Genomic DNA, 18,938 nt, shown 5'->3' on the forward strand with positions numbered 1-18,938 from the left:
TGTGGGATCCCTTGAGATTAATGCATCAATATAAGACTGATTTAGAGCCCCACGGCATCTAGTGTTGATCTAGGCTGCTTTTAGAACTCTCAACATGCACCCGTTTCATTGGTAAGAAGATTCCGCTGGAAAAGGATCCCATTCCTTGCAGGTCAGAGGAAGACAGTATTGCAGGATTCAGTCTGGGTTGATCACCGGGAGGAGAGTTTTTGTCTTCTGAGCTTTTGTACTTGTGCTGGAGCCCATCCTCTGGGAACTTCTCTGTGTGCTCTGGGCTGTTCTGTGTGTGTGGTATTTATATGGTGCCTGTTGTGTGTAGCCTTTTAGATGCAGATTGGGAAGTTGATGGCTGGCTATTAAGTCATTGGCTGTTGTTTCCTTGTGCTGCCAAGCCCTTGCCTCCTAAGTACTTGAAAAGCTGGGGGTAAATCAGCACTTCCTGTTGACTGACCAGGGGCCTCTTTCCCAGGCTTCAATCACTTCCCTGGCTGTTTTTGTGCCTGCTCATCCAACAATCTTAGTAGCTGCAAAATCGAATGTATGTCTTTGTTTATTGCAATGTGATCATTGCAATAATGCAAGGATTCCCAACTGGGGGTGCAAGACGATATTCCAGGGGGTGCGAAAACTTGGTTTTCAAAATTATAGTGTATATACATAATTCATTGCCGTTATTTTGAACTTTTGTAAGGGTGCAAGAATATATCAGAAGCATTCTAGGGATGCGGGTTATAGAAAAGATTGGGAACCACTGCAATAATGTGATTCAATGTGATCACTGAATGATCACAACTGAGAACAATGGACTCCAGATTGTGAAGCCTGTTGTCTCATGTGCATCTTTCATATAAAAAGTGAATGAAGTACCCCATTCAGTCCCGTCATAGCCCTTTACACCGACAGAATGAGACATACAATCCCCAGAGCCTGTAATAGCAGAACAGGATTGTGAAAAAGAGGGCAAAAACTGGAGCGAAGGAAACTTGGAGCCAAAGGAGAATTCAGGGTCGAGGGAAGCTGAGGAGGAATCTCACAACAGGAAGGCATAACCAGCAAATTCTTCCTTCCTTCACCCAGCCCAGAGCAGGCTCTCTGCCCTCCTGTGAACACTTCCTGTGTTTTCTGTCTTACCAGCATCTTAATTATATTAATAATCAAAAGAAGTTGCCTATCTGAAAACATGAGATTTGTTGCTTAAGAGCTGATCTGCTCCTGCTGCTTATTCCTCACTTTAAAACTGTAATCTGCTGCTGGGGACACTACAATTAGCAGCCACCGAGATAGCTGCAGTGCCACAGCAGATTAGGATTTCAGCTGGGTCCTAAAACAAAAGAGGTCCACACATGAAGCACTGAAGGACCTCCACCCTATTTTCAAGCAGGAATTATTGCCTTCAGGTTGTTGCCAAAACTACTGCGAGGAGACGATGAAACCTGCCATTTTATTGCACTCTGCACATCTGGCACTCTAGAAGACAGAACCTTGGACTTAGAGGGTCCTCCAACAGAGACATCTTGGGTTCAGCTATCTCCCCTAGAAATGTATGTGTGCACACATCCACACCTCTACATGGCTGGGCATTTTGCTGGGAAGGACTTGTCAGACTGGTCGTGCCCTACAGCCTTATAAACAAGCCTTCAGCACACCCTCTATCTCCCTCAGGGCCAATTTTGGATTGCACAGCCCTTTGAACACAGCAGAAATGGAGAAGCCAAGGGTGTGTGTATGTGCGTGTGTGTTTTGAAGGGACAGATGTTAAGGGAAGGCAGGACTAGCATGACCGCCTCCCCCCCCCCAACCCTGTGATACCTCTAATCTTGGGTCATGCTGTAGCAGCTCATTACACACAACAAGCATCAGTGGGCTGGCAAGGAAGCCAAATTTGGTGGCAGATGAAGAAGAGGGTGGGGTAAAGGCTGGACGCCTCTGATTGATGAGGTAAACTCATTTCTCCAACCTTGTCTGCCCCCCCCAGCCTCCTTCTTAAGAGCAACCAGCTTTCCCTCCCCAACCTCCCTCCCCTCCATCTACAACCAGCCATAAACCTGCAGAAGCAAGTCTGAATCCTTTTTCCACCCACTGCTGCCATCCATCAGCTGCCACGGGGTTAATTCCAGCTCCACCAGGTTATTTTCCCCTCAGTGCTTTTGACTCACTAATGATGTGCAAGGGACACAAAGAGACTGCTGTAAAGCAGATACACAACTCCCCCCTTTCCCTGTTCCCAGCACTGACTGCCTCCCTTGGTCTCCTCTCCCCCCCCCCCACTCCACACACACAGACACAGCCCTCCATGTTCCGGATACACCTGTGTGTTGCAGGGAAATATATTAACTCCTTGGCAGCCAGACATGGATCCTGAGAACAAATATTGCAGCCAGCAATGGGAAGAATAGGGACAACCAAACCACAACTTCCCTGACCTACAAACCTGTGGGTCAGAGGCAGAGGAAGAAGCCCCATTTACCCAGGCCCAGCTTCCAGCTCGGTAAGGCTTGGACTAGCCAAGCATGCTGAGCAGCATAGCAACCATATCCCACCTTGAAATCTCAGGAGACAGCCAGGAGATCATTAGCCAAGTCTCAGACCTGCTGCATTCAAGCAGGAAAAGAACTTATTCATGGGACTTCTTTATCTCCCCACAGGGTTGTCATCTCTGCCCCAAAGCCTCTCTAACCAGTGAGACAGGAAGTGGCATCTGCCTAAGCAAGCCCTTCTTGTAAATAAGATACAGTTTGGGTAGTCAGGGGACCAGCCCCTTATGCATTTGAGAAGCAGGGTGATCAGCAAATACCTGGTTCTGTGAAGGAGATCCTCCAGGTTTCTTCACATCCTTCACCACCTGGAAAAAAACAAGAACTGGGCTAAAAGTAGCAAGCCACTATGGAAACCATACAATTCAAAATGAGGCTGTCGCATGGTGGAATGCACCTGGCGTACTTCAACTACCGTATTTTCTTACCACCAGAGAATTAATCAGGGAGTCTGTCTTTCTCCTTGATATAAACCTCTCTATCTGCAGGAAGTAGTTTTAGCATGAAGGAGGAAGTAGTTGTGGGTATATCTGGTCTGGTATGGTAGTGTAATAGTACCCACACACAAAACCCAACTGCTTCCATGAGGACTGGAGAAGAATTAGAGTACAATGTATTTATAGGTAGTTCTCAACTTAGGGACCATTCATTTAGAGACGGTTTGTTTTACAACAGTGCTGAAAAAAGGGACTTATGATCGATCCTTGCACTTATGACTGTTTCAGCAGCCCCATGGTCTTCGCAATGGGCGTCCCAGTTCCAATTATGGTCCTAAGTCAAGGGCTACCTGTAGTGGCCTGCACCATTTTGTGAGTCACAGAAATGGCAAGAATGGACCCACTGCATGCATTCTAAGCTCCTCAAACCAACATATTTCAACTTTAGAGAACATCGTTCTTCTGCCTACATCAGTGTTTTTTCAAGCTTAGCCACTTTGGGGGGGGCATGCTGGGTGGGGACTTCTGGGAGTTGAAGTCTCCATGTCTGAAAGTTGCCAAGTTTAAAAAAAAGAGGTCTAGTTACACACACACACACACACACATACATACACACACTGCAAAGTTAATTGCATATAGGCCATGAAAGAAACTCCGAAAATGATTTCAGAGTCCTACATAACCAAACTCAACATTTTTTTTCATCAGGTTAAGATGTCAAAGAGAGCACAAATGAGAATGGAGAGGAGTAATGGCTTGTGTTCAAGCCAGGTCACTAATTAAGAAATATGTTGGCAGAATATGGGAATAGCCTGTGGACATTCAAATTAGACCCTATCAGGTGGAAAGTTGATTTCAGGGAGCATCCTAGAACTTTCCAAAGGCTGCTGAGATGACAGTACAAATAGAAACATTCTAGCTGTTAATTCATTGGATCAATGTGCATTAACATGATAAAAAAGTGGCTTGTTGCTGATTGCTTAAAATGGTGGCTGAACCTAGTCACTGTGGTTCAAATATGCTTTATGGTTGCATAAATCCATCCATCATGAATTATTCTACAACCATGCTTCAAACAATCCATGGTTTATCATAGACGAAACTGTTCTATCCCCAACTTGTTGGAAGTGTTACCATACACTTTTTAAATGAGAAAGAAGGACCGGGTTTCTCAAGCTAAAGAACACAGCCTGATGACCTTAACCACCACATCTGTAAGAAGTTTGAATACCCGCTTATCTAGCATCTCTCATCTCCTTTTACTTGTTCCTTATCAAGTGAAAACCCATAGATATAAACCCTTAAAGTGATTTTTATTCACACATGGGGATGCTATTGACCTGCTTAAAGACACATGTCACCAATCCACTTGTCTTCAGATAAATGATTTCGCAACCTATTTCTCATGTCTAGCATTGTAAGCAGATTTCTTACATTAATTCTAAGATTCATGTACTCTCTATTTGCCGGGTTCAGTGGTTTTGTGCATTTGCCCTCTCTGGAAGAATGCATACCCCAAAACATTTTTTAAAAATAATACTTAATCTTCTTCAAGTCAGGATGCTATCTTAACAATACTGTGTGAAAGAACTGTGTGAGGAAATATGTAGGGAACTGAGCTGTGGATACTTAAGATCTTGTTTTAGGTTATCAGCAAAAAAACCATCCATGCCTTCATTTAACTGATAATTGGGCCCCAAAATATTGACAAGTGCTATGCAAATACAACCTAGTTTTCTTTTTCCTTTTTCCACAAAACTCCAACTCAGACATTAGCAGAGGTCTCTACACCATCCTATAATCCAGTATTTCTCAACCTCAGCAGCTTTAAGTTGTGTGGACTTCAACTCCCAGAATTCCTCAGCCAGAATTCCCCAACTCTCAACCCCTCACTTCATAGGGTTGTTGACAGAGAGTGTGGATAGCTTTTCCCCTCCTGGCCAAACTGATTTGTTAGGGTCCCTGCATTTCCTGGAAATTGGGGGTTCAGAAAGTAGGGGGCAAGGTAAGGTAAAAAAAAAACCACCTAAAACATATAAGGAACGGTTGCTGGAATTGTCCAGTTTATGTCTAGTTTAATGAAGAGAAAGTCGAGGGGGGACATGATAGCAATGTTCCAATATCTCAGGGGCTGCCCCAAAGAAGAGGGAGTCAAGCTATTCTCCAAAGCACATGAAGGCAGGACAAGAAACAATGGATGGAAACTAACCAAGGAGAGAAGCAACCTAGAACTAAGGAGAAATTTCCTAAGTTAGAACAATTAACCAACCTGCCTTCAGAAGCTGTGAATGCTCCAACCCTGGAAGTTTTTAAGAAGAGACCAGACAGCCATTTGTCTGAAATGGTATAGGGTTTCCTGCCTGAGCAGGGGGTTGGACTAGATGACCTCCAAGGTCCCTTTCAATGTTGAATTGTTGTTGTTGTTATTATTATTATTATATGGGGAAAATAGGAGAAGGAAGGAGTATTAGGCATGTTTACAACCTTGAGTTATAATAAAGGTGGGAAATAAATAAATTTTGGACTTTGAAGACAGGCCAAGGCTAACCAACATATCAAAACATTGGCATGATCTTAATTAGCTGTAATTAGTAATTTAATGACTGCATTCTGACTATCTGCAGTTTTCAAACTATTTTCAAAGCAACCTCACGTATGAAAGGCATCACAGCTATGAATCCTGGTTATTACTAGGGCATAGATCATGATCATTGGTCTTTCTTCATGTAGACTACATTCATTAGTTTTTTGGGGCAATAGAAATACCAAATATCTTCTAATGCAGTGGTTCTGAACCTTTCTAATGCCGCGACCCCATAATACAGTTCCCCATGTTGTGGTGACCCCCAACCACTTATACATCACCGGGTGCCAGGGGCGTGGCCAAAGAAAAGGGGAAAAAATGGCGGACAGCCTTGTTTGGCGACCCCTGTGAAATGGTCGTTCGACCCCAAATGGGGTCCCGACCCACAGGTTGAGAACCACTGTTCTAATGTATTTTTTGTGTTAAGATTTTGGATTGGGAAAATCCTGATGGAGGTCTTCACTTGATCACAAAGCTCATCAAGGCAAACGATGATTGTAATAGGGATACAATGAGGTGAGATGTCCCAGCTCCACATATGCCACCTCAACCTTCAAAGGAAACAGGCAGGAGATAAGTGTAGTAACAAATAAATAACCAGAGTTTGTGGCAAACAAGATTTTGTTGGCTTCACCCCAGCAGGTGGTAGCACATGCTGGCATTCAGGAAGAGAGTCACTGCAGGTTGGGCATGGATTCTGCTTCCCCTGCACCACCAAAGAATGCAGCAGTTGGTAGTTGCAAGAGCCCTGCCTTCTGTTCATCACTGACCTGCCGAGCCAAAGGGCACCTCTTGGTGAGCTCTGTTCCATGCCCTTTTCCACTGCTGAGCAGGGTGCCTCTCCCCAAGAACAGAATCACTAAAGGTCAGGAAGTTGCCACGAATGCAGAGAGGACGGAGCAAGGAGAGCAATTCTCACCCAGCCCCCCAACTGCCTGCTGCAGCAAATTCAATCTCCCCCACACAGCGCTTCAACTGACACAGACATTCCACATAAAATTCCCTTTGATCGCAGAAATGCCTGCCCAGAGCTACAATCTGACCTGCCTGCCAGCCAGCCGTTATCCTTTCTTTTCTTCCTCCACGCCGGGGAGTGGAGAAAGATCTGGAAAGGAGAAGACATGTGGCTGTCTCTTGCTATAGCGGTACAAAAACGGCCTCTTCCAACTTGGTGGGTCCCTCAAGATTTGGCCATGCCACAGAGGTGCAAGGCCGAAGTCTTATTTTCAGAAGCAGCACACCATCTGCCGACATGGTGGCGGTCGCTGCCCCCACCTAGCAACCCCAGACAATCCCAGATTCACTATTAATCCCCGCTGAGGAGATAACCTGAGGCCAAGTGCTAGCCTGGAATAGCCAAGTGTGCCAATTAGAGGCATAAGGGGTGTCTATGTGGAAGGGGGGTGGGGATGAAGAAAAGTGGAAAGAAGGAAGGTGTGGATAAATGAGGCACAGTTGAGAAAGGCTTGCTAGCACCAACCATCTGAAGGTTCGTACCTCATGCAGAAAGTCAGTATCCAAGGAGCTACATCACCGCTTAGAGAGCATTTGCTCTGATTTCATTTGCTTCTTTCATTTTTCTAACACTCCATTGCAACACTTATTCCCCTTTTTAGAGGAGAAGACAAGCCAAGAGAGACAGTCAATCCTTGGACCATACCTTGACCAGACAGACACGCAGACTTGGGTTATCATGTGGTCTGTGGGTTTCTAGCAAAGCAGCAATCAGGTAGTCCTTGACTTACGACTAGTAGCTTAGTGACCATTTGAAGTTACAACAATTCCCCCAAAAGTTACTTACAACCTGGTTTGATGTTATGGCCACTGCAGTGCCCCTTATAGTCATTGGCCTTTAGGACCAAATCCAGAGACAGTTAAGCACACCCCCATCCTCTCATCCCACCCTACTGGGTCCCCATAGGCCTTGGGTTTGCTTTCACTATCACCACCAGGTCTCTGCAGGCTCCATTACAGTCATTACAGTAGTTGTGGACTACTTGTATATCAATCCAGCCCTTCAGTTTACAAACTATAATTTCAGCAGAAGGGAATATTTGTAACTCAAGGTTGAACGGTTGAAGCTCAGAGAGCAACAAGGACCACACAAAACCATGGTTTATGGCTCACCATTGTGCTACCCAGTCAAATGTGATTTAGTCAAACAAAGTAGGAAGTTCCAATCTAATATCACAACAGCTATAATGGATCCTTATGGCATCTTTTAGAATTTTCAGCCTAGTTTGAGAAGAAAATCATACAACTGAATAGACTTCAACAGTCTGAAACTTTAAACCAGTGTTGTAGTTTGCTGGACTCCTGGATTCACCCTTAGATTTAGATATCTAAGATTTAGATATCTAAGCAGGTAGAATTGTTTTTCTTGTACCAACTATTTCCAAGACAGCCTGACTTGGTGATAAAAATTTATATCTTGTTTACACTGACTGCAGTTACTGTGACATATTCTCTAGATGGGTTCAAAGAACATATTCAACCATAACATGGATAGTTTGCTTATGATAAAGCAAGTTGTGTGAACTCAGATAGCATGATCTCTCCAACAAATCATGAATAAAAATAACTGAGCAAGGTGTTATGGTTTAGTGCTTTATGGAAATAATCTGGGCAGGCTCTTGAAAGAGAGGGGTAAATATATAAAAGCAGTAACTGTGGCCGCCTTTCAAGATAATATGAAAATTGTCTTAGTTCAGAAGGCTACAGGCAGACCATTGAGCAGAGCCAATTAGAAAGTCTGCTTTTGAGTGAAAGTACTGATTGCAACCTGTGAAGACTCAAGTGGCTTATGTTGATGTCACCAGAAGGACTAATGTCTCCTGTAGGAATTTGTTCAGTTGTTTATCTTCATTCAGTCCCACCAACATTTGAGGTCTCTTTGACAATAACACAGCCTAGTGATTGTACCCAAAATTTGGAACTCTTGACTGACAGAGCTCCTCGCTCCTGGATCTCCAGTACAGCTGGGATGGGAGACCACTATAGAACATCAGGGCTTAGATCGTATGATTGTAGATTCAAAATCAGTGCTAATTCTGCTGATTGCCTGGAGTTTTCTTGGCTAGCTTTCAGAAGTCATTGGCAGTGCCTTTCTTTTTTTAGGACTGAGAGTGAGTGACTGGCCCAAGGTCATCCAGCTGGCTTCATGCCTAAAATGGGGTTAGAATCCACAGTCTCCCAGCTTCCATCCTGGTGCCTTAACCATTACACCAAACTGGGGTTTTAAGGCTAGATTGGAGAGTTTAAAATAATCCCTTCCATATTGTTGCCAAAAATAATTTGAATGTCACCATGTAGCCTCCAAGAGCTAAATTTAAATTGAAGATACACACATGTATACTTGTCCTGTGTGCGTGTGTGTGTATGGATAGACTTTAGTTTGACAAATCTTTTAATGAAAGTCCAAGGAGAACCTCCTAGAGCTTAATTAAAAACTTACACAAATCATATTTTGCTTAAAGTTGGTTTATTAAATGAAAGCTCAGGACCATATTGGTTGGAAACATGAAGTGGCCTTCATCCTGCAGTGGATAGACAATGGCTAAAATGATGATGATTATTAAATGAGCTACAACCAGTTGGCTGGGTTCCTACTCTACACTAAAGATTAAGTAAGCAAACTCTACTTGATTTTGCATGTGCTGGACAAGAAGTCACACTTAGAATTCATAGTACCGGACTTTTGTTTTGCAGTGCCAAGAATCTGGAAGATGAGAAATGAACAGTTTCCAGTCTTTTTTCCTAAACATCCTTTTTTCTCTTGCCTAAAATTTAGCTGTGAATGTAAGGGAAAAGGGGAAAGAATCACATTATTAAATATTGGAGTCATTTGTTACCAATTATCAGTCATCTGGAAATTTATCCAGTAGATCCATACGTCTTTTCTTTCACTCCATGATGATACAACTTTTTGTTCTGCTGCTCTATGTTTTAGGCAGTATCTTATTTAATGATGTATTAACTAGTTGCTTTTATTATATGCACTTATTTGACTTGCACAGGCATATGCATTTTAGGTTGCTCTTTTTATAGTGGATTTCACCATTCACTTTTTAATATGTAATATTAGAATATAAACACAACATATAAGTGGAAACACAAAAATAAAGAGCGGAAGGTGTTGGTCTCCTTTAAATGGAGCTGTGGCTAGACATTCTGCTTAAGAGGAGCAATCAAAAAGAAAAGAAAAGAAAGACTCTCTACCATGAATAGCCACACACAATTTGACAGATTTACAATCATTTAATATTACATTTTAGGAGGCTATGTGTCTTAGGAGGAAGGACATCAACAAAGTTGTGACTGATCATTCAAGTTAGGGATGGGAGGAGAAAGAAAATGCTTGCAGTTATTCCATGTAATGAAAATTCTCAATTCATTATTAATTAATTAAATCCTCATCCTTTGGAAGTGCAGGAGACAAGAAGAAGTCAGACAATGGAGGGAGAAGAGCAGGGGTCTTCAAACTTGGCCCTTTTATGACTTGTGGACTTGTGGCTGGGGAATTCTGGGAGTTGAAGTCCACAAGTCATAAAAGGGCCAAGTTTGAAGACTCCTGGAGCAGAGGAACTATTTCCAAAAATTACTCCTGTTTGGAATTCTTTTCATTTGTAAAAGGCAGGGCTCATTTTTTAACCAGGAGCCCCCCACACACACCTCCCAAAAGCCTTTTAAAACCCCACTGAAAATAAAAAACATCTCGGCCTGGGACTGATGACTGACTCTGCCCACCCAGCCTCTTCACTCCACCTTCTGAAGACCTCAGTCTGCCTAAAGCTCTTCGGTGCCGCTGGGGGTCTCCTCCACAAACAGTGCCAGGCGAGATGAACCACAGAGCTGTCTTGATGGAAGGCAGTTTGCAACATGCCCAAGTCCAAGCGAGCAAAGTAAACATTTGTTCCCAAACAAAGATGCACAGGGTTGAGCATCCCACACTGTTTTAGGTAATTTCCAATGTTTCTCCACGAGAGGAAAAGTAACCGAGCTGCTTGGCTGAGTTTTAGAAAATGTTAATCATGCAAACGCAAGCAACTGTTGCAGAGCTCAAGACTGCTGGAGGACATCAAAATAGGGCAAGACCACCCATGCAGCTTTTTGGTTAACGTTGGCAAGACGTAACATGGAGCCCCCTGCAACTCAGCACTTGTAACACCTTGCTGGTCACTAGTTCAAGGAAGACGTTCGTAGCTTCTCTATCTTCCACCCAAATGACTTTTTTAAAAAATAAAAAAATAGCTGGCTTAACATGTCATAGGAAGCCAGCTACAGATGTAATATGCTGCTTCGTGCTGCCTGAACCCAGTGTAATAATTTGTAAAGCATGGTATATGAGTTATAGGCAATCCTCGACTTACGGCCACAATTGATCCTACAATTTCTGTTGCTAAGCAAGACAGCTGTCAAGTGAGTTTTGCCCCATTTTACCACCTCTCTTGCCACAATTGTTAAGTGAATCACTGCAGTTAAGTTAGTAACCTGGTTGTTGAGTGAATCTGGCCTATCCCTTGACTTTGCTTTTCAGAAGGTCGCAAAAGGGAATCACGTGACCCCCCCCAGGGACACAAGGCAGAAAAAGGGTCCTAAGCCACTTTTTTCAGTGTCGCTGCAACTTTGAATGGTTACAAATGGTTGTAAGTGGAGAAGCATCTGCTGTCTGCAATAGTTTATTCAAAAACGTGACTGAGTCTTGACTGAGATAATAAGATGCCAACTTCAGTCAGCTGTTATGAGGATCTGTGAACACACGTTCCTTCTCTATTATTTATTTATTTGCTATTATAATTTAAAGTAGCAAATGGGTGACAAACAAAACAAGAGAACTGCTGCCTTTAAGAGGACCAAAAATTAGCAAATGCAAAGCTTCTTAGAGGTTTGTTTCATAGAGGGCCAGAATATAACTTTGTATTATTCCCAAATAGCTCTGTTTGTCAGGGATCAATCAGTGTCAGCTGTTGAACTGAGCTAAGTCATGGCTTGTTTTAAGCTCCAGCATGGACAAACCAAGGAGGCATGGTGGCTTAGTGGTTAAGTTGCTGGGCTTGTCAACCATAAGGCTGGCAGTTCAAGACCCAAGTATCGTGTGATTGGGTGAGCTCCTGTTACTTGCCCCAGTTCCTGCCCACCTAGCAGTTCGAAAGCATACAAATCCAAGTAGATAAATAGGTACCACTTAGGTGGGAAAGTAACAGCATTCTGTGTGCTTGGCATAGAGTCATGCTGGCCACGTGATCACGGAAATATCTTCGGACAACGCTGGCTCCCTCGGCTAGGAAATAGCGATGAGCACTGCCCGCTACAGTCGGACATGACTGGTCCAAAGAAACCTTTATCTTTACCTTGAACAAACCATGAAGACTGGGTTCATGTAAGACGTTAGGTCAAAAACAAGCAAGCCACGTTATGGCTGAAGTGTGATGTATGAATCCAGCCAGCAAGAACCTGTTCACACATGCTGTTTAACCTCAGAATGGTTGATCTTTATCTTTTCTCCAGCACAAAGCAGCTCCTGTTGCTTAGGATCAATGCAAAGCAACATACCGTCCATTCATGGCTTGTGTACAGCATTACTCCTGGGGTGATTTATTAACCATATACTGAACTCAGTGCAGATGACAGTCCAATCAGATTTGCCATGGGAAGAATTAGTAAGCATCCCAGTCAGCCTACACCCTTAACTGCTACTAATAGTTAACAAACCATGAAGCCATGCCTTCCTGGCTACCAACCCGCTATAATGTATTAGGGAGGGCATTCTCTGCTTAACCATTTTAATTAAATTTATCCTCCACCTTTTACTTCAGGAGCTCAAAACGGCACACAGAGAGAGCCCTCCCCAGCTCCACTTCTTTCTCACAACCACAATTTGGTGAGATAATTAAGCACAATATGGGAATTGCACTATGTTTAGTCTCTGGTGCAGGGTTTGTCAATCTTGGCAACTTTATGATACATGGACTTCAGCTCCCAGAATTCCCCAGCCTGTGCCTTTGAAGTCCACAGTCTTAAAATCAAACACTGCTTTAGTGTACTGTATATAAAATGAAAGCTGAAAAGATAACTTTTCTTTCTTTCTTTCTTTCTTTCTTTCTTTCTTTCTTTCTTTCTTTCTTTCTTTCTTTCTTTCTTTCTTTCTTTCTTCCTTCCTTCCTTCCTTCCTTCCTTCCTTCCTTCCTTTCCTCTCTGTTCCCTCCCCTCCCTCCCATTTTTTTAAACCTTTGATTTAAAAATAAGTCATAAAGAACACCTGATTTTTCAGGTTCCTAGCGAAATTGAAAAGTGCATTCATTTCCTCCAGTCCTCTCCTCTGCCTGTCCTTCTCCCTACTCATTCCCATACCTCCGTGTAGTTCTGTTCCTATGCTGGGCCACAACCTCCCATGTTCCATCTCGATAACCCCAAATTCTAGGCTCAGAGGAACTGCTTCCAATCCACACATCAAGGATTTGTGCACAGTTGGCTAGTTTGCATAATAAACATGTATCTGTACTTTAAACTCCATGCGCAGCAGTTAGGGTGCAGTACTGCAGGCCACTTTAGCTGACTGTGTTCAGCAGGTCAGCGGTTCAAATCTCACCGGCTCAAGGTTGACTCAGCCTTCCATCCTTCCGGGGTAGGTAAAATGAGGACCCAGATTGTTGGGGGCAATGTAAATATATATATACATTGCTTACTGGTGTACACCGCTTAGAGAGTGCTTGCACTTAAAGCGGTATATAAGTCTCATAAATAAATAAATAAATAAATGCTGAAAGAAAGTCCAGGTTCCCCTTCCTTCCCCTCTCTGCTTCAAAATTGGACAACAGTAGGAAAGGATGCAGGTGTCAGCAAAAGCAATAAGGGACCAGCTCCAATCAGACTTTTACACTCTGGGCAGGCACCCTTTGGATGTACAAGGCTCAACTCCTAGATTAGGAGTGTCTAACCTTGGCAACTTGTGGACTTCAACTCCCAGAATTCCCCAGTCGGCCAGGAGAGTTAAAGTCCAAAGTTTTAAAGTTGCCAAGGTTGGACACCCCTGTTGTAGAACTTCCCAGCCAGCATGGCCATTACTGAGAATTTTAGATGTTGCATTCACATGTTGCGGGACTGGAGGAGAAGGTTGTGGAAAGCTGTAACAATACACAACCAAACTCCCTTCCTCACCTTGTAAATAAGGCACCTATTTGCACAGCAATGTATCTCCACCCAGCACGAAATTCAAGTATAGATAGTTCTCTTTTAACCACAATTAGGATCGGCAATTGAGTTGTAAAGTGAAGTGCTCACTAAGTGAAACTACGACTGTGCTCATGCTCTTTCTTCAGCTTTACAGGCTTGCAAAGGTTGTACATACCAGGCATTGTTGGTCAAGTTGTTTTCTCTCGCCATTGTAACTTTGAACGATCACTAAATGAGGCAGTCACTAAATGAGGGCCGCCCATAAAAGAAAACAAGGTCCAACTGAGTAAATTGCATCTAAGGTTCTAAGTGTATCTTCCACTGTTTTGAGGAAGTCAGCAACATCCAGGGATAGGAGGCCATTGGATCCAGAAAGAAGGGCTGTTATTTTTACAGTACGGTACTTGCTTTCTTCTGGGTTGACCTATTTGATGGTGCTCCAAGCTTTTAATTTAGCAATCCCCCCCCACAGCCCACCAGTTCCACATTGTCTCCTCCCTTCCTCCCTCCCACCCACCCCGCAACCTTCTCTGCTGCAGAGAGAACTGATAGAGAAAAGGAGAAGAACAAAAGGGTTCAAGATTTTGGGGAGGGGGTCAGCATTTCAGGCAACTGGAGGAAAGCAGCCTGAGCTAATCAGGTGCCAAGTGGCAGCGCATGAGAGGAAGAAAATCAGCCGACTGCAGGCGCACTGCTGGCAGGGAGTCTCTGCTCAATCTTTCTGCAGGTTTCAGGCTGTTAGACAACTAGGCCAGAAGGCCTGAAAGTGCAATCAGCATTTAACCGCCAGGGCCAACAGCAATCACAGCGGTGAGAAGGAGTAGGTGGAGTGGTGCCAGAGCCCCTGAGAAAGGGAGCAGGAACGCACCAGAATGGGTTGCAGCCTCGCCACCGGGGCTCCGTTGCCACCCTGCTGCTGATGGAACAACCGTTCCTCTGCACCACCCACCTTATTCGTTGCACACATGTTGCAGGATAGGATACTGGTTTGGAGAGCGGGCATGTGACTGCACACAAATAAACAGCCCTCCCTGAAAACCAGGCTCAGATGCAGGACAGGCTCTTGTTTGCACAAATAGCCATTGGCAACCCAAGGAGGAAATCAGCCTGCTTCCATCTGCCAGCGCATATGCAGGATGGAAAATGCAGGCCGTTGACAAGACAGCATCAAAATGGGGGGGGGGAGAACAGGAAGGACCTACCACAGTAACCTTTGCAGTGTGTGTGTGTGTGTGTGTGTGTGTGCGCGCGCGCGCGCGCAGAGAAGAGCTGAGGCTTAACTCTTTCCAATCAGAGCCTAACGATGCTCCCCACTGCTGCGGCTTGGCAATTCCGCCATCTCCCCTCCACCCCCAACCCCAAAAAAGGCTCTGGGATTCCTGCCTTCAAAATCACACTCAGAAGGAGCAAGAGTGCAGAGCTGAGCTGCTCGTTAAGGGCCGCTCATTAACAGCCCTCTGGGATGAGCAGGGTAACCAGGGCACCTGCGATCTCTGGCTAATGAGCTCCATTACTGTCCTGAAGCCCTAAGCACAAATGAGGGGGCAGAGGAGACTTTTCGTGATGGATGCCGGAGCGCTACAAGCCCATCGTCCCCAATTTTGATGGCCTTGCACAGAGCCCTAGCTGACAACCAACGGAGTGTATGAGGCAAGCCGGGAGGGCGTAATGGGTCTGCAGTGCAAGCAAATCTGCACGAAGTCCGGTTACCACCGGCCCTCTCATTTATCCATGCATGGAGGAGCATTTGGTGCTTCTTTAGAACTTCAGAGTTGAGCCCTTGCAGGAGGACAGAGGGGGAGGGAGGGAGAGGGAGAGAGAGGGGGGAGAAAGAGGGAGGGAGGGAGGATACAGCTACATCACTGCCCCCACATCCCAGATCGAGGTTTTAGCCCCAGCTAGGAATTAGGAAGGGAAGCTTGATTTGAGTCACTGGGGTGGAGCCTGAGAGGGCAGGAGACTCAACCGCTGAGGAGCACTCGTCCTTGCCACAAGATGTGTGTGCTACAGCCTCAGAACATCTCTCCTCCCGTAGCCCCATAACACCAGTTCAGGGCCCTACTGCTTGCACGGGTGGGCGTCACCAAGTACAGAATCTTGGCAAGGATGTGGGGAAGCTCACACAGGAACCTATCACCACAATACATCCTCTTGTGCAGAGAGGTAGGAACAGGATCTGAGGGAAACCCCGGAGCAGAAAAGAGGCCCATTTGTACATTTATTATCAAGCCAATACCCTCCCTTTCAGTTTATTCCAAGCCCACTCCCCCCCAAGCGCCTGTAGGGACTCGGGAGCAACAGCCCTCCCCTCTAAATCAAGTCAGGCAAATTGACAGCCCCGCTGGGGTGCATGTGTACCCTGAAGTGAGCTTCATCAAGTTCCATAAGATTTCGTCCTAAGGAAGGAGTCGGAAATCACCACCATCTCCATCACTATCTTGGATTGATCTAAGCATCATAGTAGTTGGCACAAGGGGTTCTCTTTAGGAGAGTGCCGTCATATGATTCCCTGATGGAAAAGTCTCAGTCACTATACCCAACTAGACTTCCCAAGGTTCCAGAGGAGAGAGGGGCCAACAGCTTGACCATTAAAATGATTTCAAACCAATCCACATTTGTAGCACAGATGTTACTCCAGGGTCTTACTGTAAAGTCAACGTGGGATCCTTGTCCTCTATTTCATCTGAGATCATTACCCAGACCCCAAGGGGCTTAGAAAACCCAAATGTGCCAAGCAAAATATGTGTGCAAGGAAACCGTGCTCCAGATCCCAGGATGCTGCAAAAAGGGGAGTGGGGAGAGGGAGTGGTGAACAACTGCCAGGGCAACTGCTGTAATCCTTGCAAGCATCCCAACGCTAACAAGAGAACCTGTCATGCTAAACTGGTGCCTGTTTATCTGAGCCTTACACCTGCATCAGTGGGAATCACAGCTTGGTGGAGGTTGTCAAGTATTTGGTCAGCTGCTCCAAGCTCCCGGCCAGCCCTGCACAAATAATTCTCTCCCTCCCCCCAACTCTGGATTTCAGTCACACACATAGCCAAGGTGCCTTCCTTCTCCACCTATCATTTGCGTTGAAGAAGCTGTTCCACCTGAAAGCAGCTATGATCCCCCATCACACTTTCTGCACAAAGGGATGAGATGGGGAGCAAGGACAGAAATTTAAGGGCCAAGGTTTAGGAAAAACAAGACCCAGCATTATCATCACCACCACCACCACCACAAGCACACCCAGGCAGAGAAGCCAAGAGTCTGCACACCATCTCGCTGGGCATTTTCTATCAACACCTAGCAGTTTCTCCTCCAACTCCATCCACCCCATCTGCAGAATGAGGGCACCCTTAAGAAAAGCAACTCATTGCTAATCATCTGGTACAAGAGCAGAAATGCAGAGAAAGCCAACAGCTTCAGGGTCACCAAGCTTTGCTCTCCAGTCTGATCCTGTGCATTTAAAGAACAGGCAGGAGGTAAGGGGCTGCAGCCACAGGCTAGAAGCTTCCATCTGTGGTTGCTGGAACTTCCCCTACAATAGTGCAATTTTTTAAAAAAGAATCACAGCACCACCCTTCCAAGGCAGGTGCTGTTAATCCTCCCCGAGCCTGTGAGTCAACCCACAGAGGTTTTGGAAAGCAGCATTCTGATGACAGTCTTTCTCCCCCCACCCTCCCAATTTCCTTGCCTCTCCAAAGCACACCATTCTTATGTTGTCCACGAAGCCATCTTACTCCCATCAAACAAGACTGACAGCCCCCGCAGGCAGCCCTGAGCTGGAGGAGGAGGGGGGGGGATCCTCCACTTCTCACAGAAGACTCTGTAACTTCCTGACTCCATGCAAAATCTCCACCCCCAGGGACACATTCAGCCTGTTCCCCAGATACAAGGGAGGGAGCCAAACTGCCCTTTTGCTCCTTCCAAGCCCTCCCAGTACTAAGAACAGGCAGGCAGGGTACAGAGTTTGGGGGTGGGGGGGGGGGAATGTGGCTTGAGCCCAGAGGCTCTGTTTTCCCTGTAGTGTGTGTGTGGGGGGGGGGAGAGCAAACTGACCCTGCTTTAAAGGAATGAGACCAAAGACACCAGATGCTTGACATTCTTTGGCTTGGCTCAATGCTCCCCAGAAACGATGTGGAACCAAGAGTCCTGCCCCTCCCGCAATGTTCCCCCCCCCATGTTAGAACAGGAGCTGCAATCTCCTTAGGTGATTAAACACTGTAAAGGCTCCCCCCACCCACCCCACATTTTCCTAAGTCGGGCAGACAAATGTTATGGGCAGGCGTCTAAAAAACAAGAGAGCTGTGCAGTCAGCAGCAAAAATGTGGTTTGAGAAAGGAACCTTTATCCTAGTTTGTTCTTAGCTCTATTGGTGATCCCTGGGCTGCCCCCAGACTCCCCCCCCCCCCGGCAAGGCCCATCTGACCCACAGTTGCAGACTCAAAGTCTTCCTGCCCAGCTCCAAAAAAAAAAAAAAAAAAGTTGCTAGAGCGAGCAACGCATTTCCCATCTCTCCTTGCTTACGCCTGTAGACACCCCTTTCCTGTCAAGCACCCCAGCCTCTGACCCTGTGCTGTACAGGGGGTCCCCCTCCATTAATGTTTACTAGGCTAGTTAACAAGTGCAGGTTGCTATGGCAACCCATTCAAGCTGGGATCTACCAAGGTCCAGCAGAGTTGTGGTGGAGCAAGCGAGACAAGGCATCCTTTGCCACAGATGGGGGTTGCTTTGGAGAATATGCAAGGCGCTTACAAAATAATGTCCTCCCCCCCCCCCACATCACTGTCTTTCACACACACATCCCTCTTCTGCCTCTCTATCCCCAGGTCCCGGATCTCCAAGATGGGGTTTGGAACTTTCAGGACTGAGCGATCGATGGTTCTACAAAGACTGAGCTAGTCGCCCTTTCCTCCCAATTTCTGTCCATAATAGATTTGGTGGTAGAAGAAACCAGAGATGGGAGGATCCCACGCATCTACTCTGTGCTTTTGAAAACTCAGCAGGCTTCTGAAATGATCCCAAAGAGATCTCAAGTGGGTGTGCTGCCTTAGTCTGACGAAAAGCATGGAGTGATGAAGCTTTCCCCCATCACAGGCGGGTTCAATTCCTTAAATCAGCAGCAGGGCTCCTCGGAAGATGCCCCGGCTGCCAGAAACTTAGCTCCCACCCTCCCAGTGGGGAAAGTGCAAAGAGGCGTCTCTGGTGCCAAGCCTTTTAGTTTTT

The 18,938-nt window shown here is 45.6% G+C and overlaps 1 protein-coding gene across 6 annotated transcripts in view; it reads right to left on the reverse strand.

Moving 5' to 3' along the window:
- The window catches only part of AHDC1 (AT-hook DNA binding motif containing 1), a 226,288-nt gene that overhangs the window by 179,291 nt on the left and 28,059 nt on the right, over positions 1-18,938 (reverse strand). For 5 of the 6 annotated variants that reach the window (XR_005555616.1, XR_005555619.1, XR_005555617.1 and 2 more), the window contains one exon: positions 2,795-2,842. The exons of the other annotated variant lie outside the window; for it this stretch is intronic. Coding sequence is in view for 2 of the 5 variants with exons in the window: in XM_039334260.1 (XP_039190194.1) it covers positions 2,795-2,842 (48 nt within the window). In the remaining 3 variants the exon portion in view is untranslated. The remainder of the gene's footprint in view (positions 1-2,794; positions 2,843-18,938) is intronic. 6 annotated transcript variants of the gene reach the window in all.

The sequence above is a fragment of the Crotalus tigris genome, unplaced genomic scaffold (assembly GCF_016545835.1).
Source record: "Crotalus tigris isolate CLP2741 ecotype Arizona unplaced genomic scaffold, ASM1654583v1 scf7180000017628.32516253702:7417878, whole genome shotgun sequence".
In the NCBI taxonomy this organism is placed as follows: Eukaryota; Metazoa; Chordata; class Lepidosauria; order Squamata; family Viperidae; genus Crotalus; species Crotalus tigris.